Source organism: Cryptotermes secundus, unplaced genomic scaffold (genome assembly GCF_002891405.2).
Source record: "Cryptotermes secundus unplaced genomic scaffold, Csec_1.0 scaffold277, whole genome shotgun sequence".
In the NCBI taxonomy this organism is placed as follows: Eukaryota; Metazoa; Arthropoda; class Insecta; order Blattodea; family Kalotermitidae; genus Cryptotermes; species Cryptotermes secundus.
Window position 1 is genome coordinate 1,248 of NW_019720164.1, and position 9,980 is coordinate 11,227.

General features: G+C 37.1%; 1 protein-coding gene across 2 annotated transcripts in view; it reads right to left on the reverse strand.

Annotated features, from left to right (window-relative positions):
• Window positions 1-1,408: 1,408 nt before the first annotated feature.
• LOC111867187 (SUN domain-containing protein 2) overlaps window positions 1,409-9,980 on the reverse strand; it is a 9,496-nt gene continuing 924 nt past the window's right edge. Inside the window, exons 2-8 of one of the 2 annotated variants that reach the window (XM_023856803.2) lie at window positions 9,659-9,762; window positions 8,390-8,453; window positions 6,798-6,917; window positions 5,501-5,589; window positions 4,050-4,214; window positions 2,254-2,343; window positions 1,409-2,153 (exon numbers count right to left, since the gene is read on the reverse strand). In XM_023856803.2, the coding sequence (XP_023712571.1) occupies window positions 2,028-2,153; window positions 2,254-2,343; window positions 4,050-4,214; window positions 5,501-5,589; window positions 6,798-6,917; window positions 8,390-8,453; window positions 9,659-9,762 (758 nt within the window). In that variant the 3' untranslated portion in view covers window positions 1,409-2,027. Of the gene's footprint in view, window positions 2,154-2,253; window positions 2,344-4,049; window positions 4,215-5,500; window positions 5,590-6,797; window positions 6,918-8,389; window positions 8,454-9,658; window positions 9,966-9,980 lie in introns of those variants that run through there. The other variant, XM_023856793.2, reaches the window with a different exon arrangement.

The window sequence follows — 9,980 nt, forward strand, 5'->3', positions numbered from 1 at the left end:
GAGGTCAGTCTTTGCTGTAAGGATGCATGTACTATTATGTACCATTTGGATTGAAATAAGGCTTAAAGCCCATGTTGGACTCTACCTCATCCCAGTTTTCACCCTGTGTATTTTGTAATAGTTTCTGGACTTCTGTTGATTATCTGTGCGTGAAGTTTGTTCCTTGTGTTTTTGTCATTAATGTGTAATGTACTGTTTTATAGGATTTGGTTTGTTTTCAGACTCCTCTTAAGTTAAATCCTGTCCTCGTAATCATTTTCAAATTGGTTCTGTATACTTCCCCCCAGAATTTGTTATCATTTCACCATCTCTTCATATTTGTGTGCACTTTGGGTTTGCAGCATTAAAATTTGTAATGGGCTGTCAGCTGTAGCAGCATAGCAATGTCAGGCAATGAGTTGAGTGAATATACTGAGATTATACTTCGAGGAGACTTCGTCTGAGGCTACTAAAATCAGAATAGAATTATCTATTTCGGTTGTGATCAGCATAAGAGTCCATTTTAATGAAGTGGATTTGCAATAAGAACTGTAATATTTTTAAGACCTATATTTATATATTCTATATGGCGTAATAAAACATGTTGTTAGTAGATTCCAGAGAATTGCATCCATGAAGATCTTATAATATAATATTAATCTTATTAATCTAATAATAGTTTTTTCTGTCATCATCATCAATAGATAAAACATGTTTTCGCCCACTCAAACACTCGGATTGTAAGTCCGAATCCCCCTTGTGGCATGAATGTCTGTAATTGTAATTGCAATTGTAATTGTAATTTATTTTGAGTTCCAGATGATCCAATAAAACTGGTTACAAACCATAGGATATAGAATATGTCAAATATTAATTAAAATATGTCAAGATTAGGAGAAGAACATAAAAGTACAATACAATCATAAGTACAGATCAGGTTCAAGTTGAGCTCAAGTAAATAATTAGAACATGTCAAAATTATAAAGCAATAAAATAAATAATATAAAAGACAGTAAGTATTATTGTANTATATTATACAGACAGATTATACAGATAATGGAGGCCTTGGTAGGAACAGAGTTTTTGGTTATAAATTGCATAGTAAAAGTCTTCAAAAGATTGATTGATAACAAATTTGATGTGTGTATATTCTCTGTGTCGTTCTGTGTGTAGGCAGTGGCCTTGCGGCAGGCTGATCCAATGTCCAAGGAGTCCTTCTGACTGTGTATAGATTAAGAAACTGAAAAACTGGCCAAGGTCCACAAGGGATGTAGAGCCATACGCAGATATCACGGTTATACCACCATATACAATATATCACCCACAGTTAACTTATTAGTCATGGCTAACAAAATTTCATTTATTAATTTGAAAGAAGCCAATGCTGTTGATGAATTACTGCTGAACCCACACTGTTCATTTAAGGGTATATCATTTTAATTTTAATTCGGGGCCCTGGCCTCTTATTTAGTTATGTAATCATTTTTTGCAGATGGTAGGACTCCTTTGGTGAGTGATGAGCTCATTGCAAGGCCTCTGTCTAAACACTGGTACACACTACTAGTTAAGCCATACGTTTTTTTAAAGGGCCTAGAAACTATACTGAATCCAACATATAGTGTTAATGTAACACTGTGTGTTAGATTCAGTAGATTCACAGTAAGAGATCTGTAAATAGATATTATTAGAATTGTTATTGAATATGTTGAGGTTGAAGCAACTGGCTGGGTGGTCTAGGTATGCAGCCTCAGGTCACACCAAGTAGGAAATGCCATTTCCACCATTTCTCTGGTAGCATCATGTATTCACTGCCACAGAATCGTGCATATCGGCCATTACCTATCAACGGTCATCTCCTCTGGCTGTACTATTCCAGTTTTCAGCTGCCTTGTAATAATTATATTATGTGGAGATTTCAGTGTCCCAAAAATTCTGTTGCACTATAGACATCACATTTTTCACTCCTGGAGTACACATTCCTTGTCATTACCATAGACATTTAGCTTTTATGCATAAGGCAGCATTATTCCCCGTCAGTTGGACAGTGTTTATGCTTGCTCAGGAGGCTCCAGAGTTCCATGTACTCTGAAGCGATAAAGGCATGTATAACTTTCTTTACCATGATTGTTGTATATCTTGAGCTCAATGAAGCGAAACGGAATTGCTGCTGGTTCCTGATATGAAAAGAAATGGTACAGATTATAAACAGAAAATGTCATCACTTACATAAAAATGTCTTATTAATTCTGTTAACTGTATTGCTCAGTGTGTTACCGGAATTGTAAAGTGCTGCAGAGGGCTGCTATCGATATCATAGGAGAAACTCCCAAGGTATTGTCCTTCGTCATCAAGGCTATTTAATCCCTGTGGATAAATTATGTTTATTAGTTCAGTCATTATTATTGAATATAATATAGTATTAAAAGAAAAAAATCAACAAATTCTTATGAAGAGGATCTGATGTGGGCGAGAAGAAATGCCTGTAGGGTTTTGGTAGGAAAGCCAAAGGAATAGGCATAACTAGGAAAATCTAGATGTAGCTGGGAGATATACTACATCTTAGATAGGAAGAGGTGGCATGGACAGGATTTATCTGTCTCAGGATTGGGACGGCTGGAGGGCTCTTGAGAACATGTAATGAACTTTTGGGTTCCATAAAATGTTAGGAAATTCTTGAGTAGCTGCACAACTGGAGGATTCTCACATTAATTCTGTATAAAGAGGCTTCAGTTGTGCCCAACATTTGTATGGAAAAGGCCTTATATACACGGTTAGCCTAAAAGAAATAGACAGCTTAAATGCTTTATGAATTAAAATTACGACCTCCGTTTTTTGATTGTCTTCGCGACGTCAGAATCACGTGGTGCACCCTAAACGTATGTCGAGCAGTGTGGCCGCCAATAAAGTGTAGAAGAGTTATTGCGTCATTGAACTTGGAGAAACAAATCCTGTTATTGTCGTGCCACATCGTTTTAGAACACGGTATGGTAAGCAACCACCCACAAGACAGACAATCTACGATTGGAGCAAGAAATCTAATGAAACTGGTTGCCTGTGCAAGGAGAAAAGTCCTGGGAGACCACCTGTATCGGAGGAAACAGTGACTCGTGTTCATGAAATTTACACGCGCAGCCCAAAAAAGTCGACAACACGTGCAAGTGTAGAACTTCAAGTTCCACAAAAGACTGTGTGGAATATCTTGCGTAAATGTTTACGAATGTTCCCTTACCGTTTGCAATTATTGCATAACCTCACTGAAAATGACAAAATCCTCCGTCATTCATTCAGTATGGACATGCAGCAATGGAATGAAGGCAGTACTGATTTCTTTAATTAGCTAGTTTTCCGTGACGAATTGATGTTCCACGTTAGTGGTAGGGTGAAAAAGAAAACATTCGTATATGGGGAACTAAAAACCCGAGAGCTGTAGTAGAGCATGTGAGGGATTCACGTAAAGTGAACGTTTTTGTGCTGTATCCCATAAAAAAGTGTATGGACCATTCTTTTTCCAGGAAAAACAGTGCTTAGAATAACCTACCTAGACATGCTACATGAGTGGCTGGTGCCCCAACTACAAGAAGACAATGACAATTTCATATTTGTCCAAGTTGGCGCTCCGCCACACTGGCACCATGAAGTTTGAGATTACCTGGATGAAAAATTGCCCTGGCGTCGGATTGGACGTCCAGCCGCCCAGAACCAAGAAGTCCGTATTTAACACCCTGTGACTACTTCTTATGGGGCTAAATAAAGGACAGAGTTTATGTTCCTCCCCTCCCTACAAGTGTGGATGATCTTAACGCATCACAGTAGCTGCTGCAACTGTTGACGTGGGCATGCTGAGAAGCATTTGTGAAGAACTAGACTATCACATTGATATTTGTCATGTTACAAAATGGTCACGTATAGAACATTTGTAACTTACCCATGTAAACTTCAGGGCGTACTTTTCAAACCATGTAAGTATCTTGGCCATGCTATTACAACTCTTCTTTCTGCAAAACTTTGAAAGTGTCTATTTCTTGTAGGCTAACCCTGTATAACTAGAAAAACCATATAAAGACACTTACCCATACAGAGAAATCCTTTGGTGCGCTCTTTATTAATCCTGGGAGCAACTGGGAACGTGAAGTATGCTCGACAGAGACTGCTTTAACGTTCACCTTACCAATCAATTGAATCACAACAGCACCTGAACCATCAAATGCCCAGCACTCACCTGGCATGGTACAAGGCTGTAATATTTAGACAGAAACATTATCCCAGTATATGCAGTAACTCACCAAAGAACATGAATGGAAAAATGAAATCTTGGAGGAATTCTGTGGCAGAGTAAACATCATGAATTTGTGCAATATTTTTCATAACGCTTCTGGATTCATCATCACCATGCTTTTTGTCCTCTTACTGTCCCAGTACTCTGTTGCTTGTTGAAAAACTTGGGGTGTTACATTTGTCTCCACTTCCTAGAATCTTTCTTGAATTTCCTTCCAAACTTCTCTCTTTAGGTAAGTGTTTTCTCTTTACATCTTTTGCATATGTTTCAGCCCATAAGGCCAGCACCAGATGCATTAGACATGGAACATCAGGTTTAAGTGATATTGTCCAATAGAAGTGACAGAAATTAACCATGGCATTCTCTGAGCTATCTTGATTACAATTTCATTCTGATGATGGGGAATGCAGTAGCATAGTTGGTTGAGGAACTGTGCTATAAACGGTCGAGTCCCAATGATGTGGATTTTTTTTTTTTCAATTTACCTATTTACCTACCCTTCCAGTTGCACTGTGGCCCTGGGGTCGACAGAAATGAATACCAGGAGTCTTCTTGGGGGGGGGAAGCCAACTGTCTATAGAAAATGTGGGAGCCTTGACATCTCACAACCCTATAGGCCTTCGTGGCCTGTTGCACGGATAGCTTTACCTGTTACTTTATTAGCTTGAGATTAACTTCTCACACTAATAAGTTTATGGTGGGTACAGAAAAGAGTACTGTGAAATTAGAACCTCTGTTTTGACTGATATTCAGGCACTAAAGACTGACATATGACACACACATCCAACGATGCAATGCACGCAGCCACAAGAGTAGAACCCATCATAAGACACAATGTACACACAACATTAGAAATATAAGAAGAACGACCCCCATGTGGATGATTAATAATACACGCGAATTTTAAAAATATGACGTATAGGATAATAAGTTTAAAATACATGAACTTTATTGTTGTGTGGGGATGTATACAAATTTAGTACTGTTTGTAAATGGACATATAAAGGCAAGCAGTGAAGTGGTTAATGGATCGATACACCTGAAGATGGCAGCATACTGCCAAACATGTAGTGTAGAAGTGGTAGATGGGATTGTATGCACTTGAAGACTGTTAATATATACACATTATGAATATGAATCAGTGCAACAGGATGCTAAAATACAACATAGCAATTGTGAAGTACAACTTGAAAGAAGTATGTGTGTCATCCATGTAACTACTATAGTTGTATATAGTTTACATACCTCAAGGATTTGCTGTGCTGCACGGTTCCCAGTTTCACTTGGTGAAGACACATGGTTCTTGGTATCGCGTGTAGATACTATAGAACCACCTGCAGTCATGAGATGAAAGTAGACTTTAATATGCACCAAATATTTCTTTTAGCAAATCATTAGATTTGTTTCTTGGAAGAAGAGGCACAAAGGGAAGTATGTATGTGATTCTTTGATAACTCTCAGACCTGACAAGTTATTTTCAGGAGAGACTGTATGACAATCGTGTTAATTAGAGGTCATCTGTATGTCTTTTTTTTTTCTTACGTTCCCTCCCTTCGTAAGTGTGTACTTTTGAAATGTGTATGGAGGCTGCATCATTCAGCATCAAGTAACTGATGGACTGATTACTTACCTAAATTGCCAGTTAATTCTCTAATTAATTATTCAACACCCAGGTGCAGTCTCTTCTCTAACAAGTTAACAGATATTCAGCTGTTCACGTGATTTCCTGTCATATGAAACACAACAGCCGATTTCTGTCAGAAGCGCAATCGTAAACTAAGGTGTATCAGTTTACACTTAATTTATTTGTACCATATTCTGTAAGGTTTATTTCAGCATTGACCTTCCCTGTCTGTCTTGGTACAACATTTGGTCTCTTTGCATTAAAGATGTTGAGTGTACTTTCGTCTTTCAGCATTTGTATTTTCTCTTGAAAGGTTTCACTTCTGGCTAGAATTTGGCATCACTGAAAGTTCTTCAGTCTCTGATTTGTGTGGTTCTTTCTCAATTTTAGCCATTGGAAACGTTATGACGAGGCTATGAACCGACTAGTATTATTTTTAACTTAATTTTCTGAATAGGAAAGCAAGCGAAAATTATGTTGGTCATAGGCACAGAACTCTGTAAATTCATTGTTACCCAGACAATTCATAAGTCATCTGAAAGTCTTATTTTCTGCTGGAATGACCATAATTATAGAAGAATGGTATCTTCTGGAACATAAAGCATCATAATTCAGTACAAGTCCATCAGTATATTGGTGGAATGTACTGCCCCCATCTTAAAGATTTGAGACTGTCCGAGCAAAAAAAAAAAAAAAACTATCAAGAAGGGGGCAGCAAGCTCTGCTTCTCACTGGTTTCTTGCTCCTGCTGAAATAGATGGCATTACATCAGAGAAGGTAGCACTCCTCATAGTCACAGATGTGAGAACCTCAAATTCAGCCACAATTATTGTCCGTGTGTTGAAACTGGAATATAGGTCACAAATCATAAAAATGTAATTTTCATTTATACTTAAGTACTTCAGCAAAAAGACTTACCTAAACTTCCCATGGCATAGTCAATTTGTCCTGTCTTAGTGACATCATAAAATTGACCTGCATCTTTCACAATCTTCTTAGAAGTATTGTCCAAGTTGCTGAGAATTTCATGTGAAGTTCCTGTAAATAAATAATAGAGATGTTATGAACTACCATCAGAAATTTACTTTTATAAAACTGAAATTTCTTTATTAGAGTCCGTCACAACACAACAATATAAAGGTCAAGCCTGAAATTCGCTTGGCTACGTGCTTGAGCTCATGAAGCCATCATCAGGCAAAGACATGATTACTATATTCACACACTACTGAACTGCAATTGTGGTGGTAAAGCTGAATACTGTCAAGTAAATATTAACACAACAGGGTGGATGAAATGAAAATTTTATAAACTGCATTGCACAATTGACACTGTAAACCAAGTTCAGTGACTTGTTGTTGATGCAGTTAAGTTAAATGGTCATTTCAATCTTCTGTTTTCCATTTAAAACACAAAACGGTTTTTCCTCCGTGCAAATATAGGGAGTCAGGATAGCAACTGAATATGGGCCGGACAGTTGAGTGATCGAAGTTTTAGCTCTGGTAGGTTCAAGAATTTTCTCTCCTGTAAAGCGTTCAGACCGGTTCTGGGGCCCACCAACACTATCCAATGGGTACCCTGGGCTGCTTCCCTGTGTGCAAAATGGCCAACGCTTGAAGCTGACGACACCTCAAACTTGTGCTGAGGTCGCAAAACGTCGATTTACATATCCACGCCCCACAAACATGGGGTGTGGATATATAAAATATATAAGCATAGGGCTTAATTAGTTAAGCACAGAGCCAACTTTACCTTTTCTTTTAACCTCAAGACAAATGTTAAATAGGCATTTTAATGCAGTGCATAAATTATGCCTGTATTAATCATTTGTCTCAGCAATCTTAAATAATAATTTCTGTAAATTCGGTATTTATAACATGCAAGGAGATTAAGACATGCATATATATCCTATTCCTCATAGCCAATCTGCTGTAATCTTAAACTTTCAGGTTGATGCACTATGTTTTAGAGCTGTCATCGTTTTAATCACAATAATTTTTCATAGGTGTTATTTCAGAAAATGCCGGCAGANATGTTATTTCAGAAAAACCCTGTATAGCATTTCCATGTGGCTGAAAGTTTGATGCCTGCTAATTTGTTACAGATGAATATCGTAGCATACTGATACCCAGTAGGTTAGTGAGACATGAGCCATGGCCTTGAGATGTGCCACAACTCTTTCATCATTGTTATGGGCTCGAAGTAAACATTCTCTTTGTCTCTTATGCACTGAGATCTGAGTAACCATTTTTCTTTCTTGCTATAGTACAGATATGAAAATACATGAAAAAAAAAAAAGATACTTTTGTGATTTTTTACCCTCCCACAAGAGTGACTCTGACAAATGCAATTTTCCTGGTAACCCCATGTAGTCTGGCAGAAGTTAACTGATATTCCACTGAAATGCTAGCAAATTTAACAGCCTGTGGTGTCACATCCCAGAAGACACTAATCTTCATCAAAAGTAACAATTTAGTTAGTTAAAATAATATTTTGTTATGCCTTACACATACCAACTCCTGTATCCAGTTCTTGTAGTAGATCTGCGAGAGCCAGCTGAAAGCTTGGTATTTGTGTCTGAAAATATAGACGCACCAATATAAGTATTTAAAGTTACATTATCTATTTTTTTCTATTAAATGAAGTGCAGATGTTCATGGAACAGCTCTCTGGCCTTTCACAAAACCTGGTTCATTATTAATATGCAGTACTGTACAACCATAACACCCTCCGTATTAGTTACCACTGGTAGTGAATATTCTTGATAAGACATGTTTCTTCCCTCTCTGTGGTGTCAAAATATACTTGTATGCCACCTGTCTGTGATATGTGACAATTAAAACGTATTGACTTTTTGGTGTTATACCTTTAGCAGATTTAAAATCTGTGATTATTTTTTAAATTAACATCTGAACACATTGCTGCAAAGTTTTAAAGCGTACAAATTCCATGCAAGGAAACTGGAGAAGACTGCGTAATCTCATCACCCTTGAGTCATACTTCTAACCCCCACCTTGTGTGACATATTCTTCCTTCATTTCCACTTTCATGTTGTTTGTTTAATCTTGTGAAATTACACAAAATATTTTGTACAAACCCACAGAAGGAACATATTCAAAATGTGAATTATACCAGTCTAACCATCAGTAATGGTAACCACTAGCAGTAGCAACTCATCGCTATTTCTTGTTTTAGGTGGCAAACAATTTTGCAGTCTAATGACAGAATTACTTAAAAATTACTTCCAGTGAGAATTCATACCAGCTATTCCCATTGCTCTACTACTGCACTACTACTATGCATTTCACAGTTTAAAATAACTGACATAATATAATTTTTTGTTTTCTGTAGGTAACCATAGTTCTCAGAATTCAGAATGGTTATATGAATTAATATAACGATAAAATATACTCGTAAAGCTTTAACAAGAATAGATGCATACTCACATTTCACGAATAATATTCTGAACGTTTCTGTCTTTGAAACTTTGTGTTCACAGATTTTTTAAATTGGAAAAATAAAAAATACACTAACATGGCATGTAAGCCCAGTGGTCTAATACACACACTGTTTACTCATTATCCTGTGATAATATACCATTTTATTTCCATCTATTTTTGAAAAATTGTTGTGTTTTGAATATTACTGATGATGATTGACTGTGTGTAGAACACAGCGATTCATAAAAAAGGGCATGCACATGCATGCACACACACACAGAGTATGTGATTACATTCAGCTTTAGTAAATCATTTGCCAGTTGCCTTCACACATATACTCACAGAGAGCTCTGTTCTGAGGAACTGTATATCTTCCCTGAGGACAGCAACCTCCTTTGCAATGTCGCTGGTGGTAGGCCCATGATCCACACATAAATATGTTATTCCTAGCAATGGAATAAAGATGCAAAACGATTTAAATGTATGAGAGAAATAACATATGTTAATAAATAAGAACTTAAGCATTAGTAACATGGAATTGAAAGATCATGGGCGTATGTTTGGTAGATGTCAGACAATTCATTTATGTAAATCCTTGAGGACCATAATCTAGATTCTGAAGATATGAGGTGCAGTCAGAGTGAAATGCCTTCTGCCCTTGTTC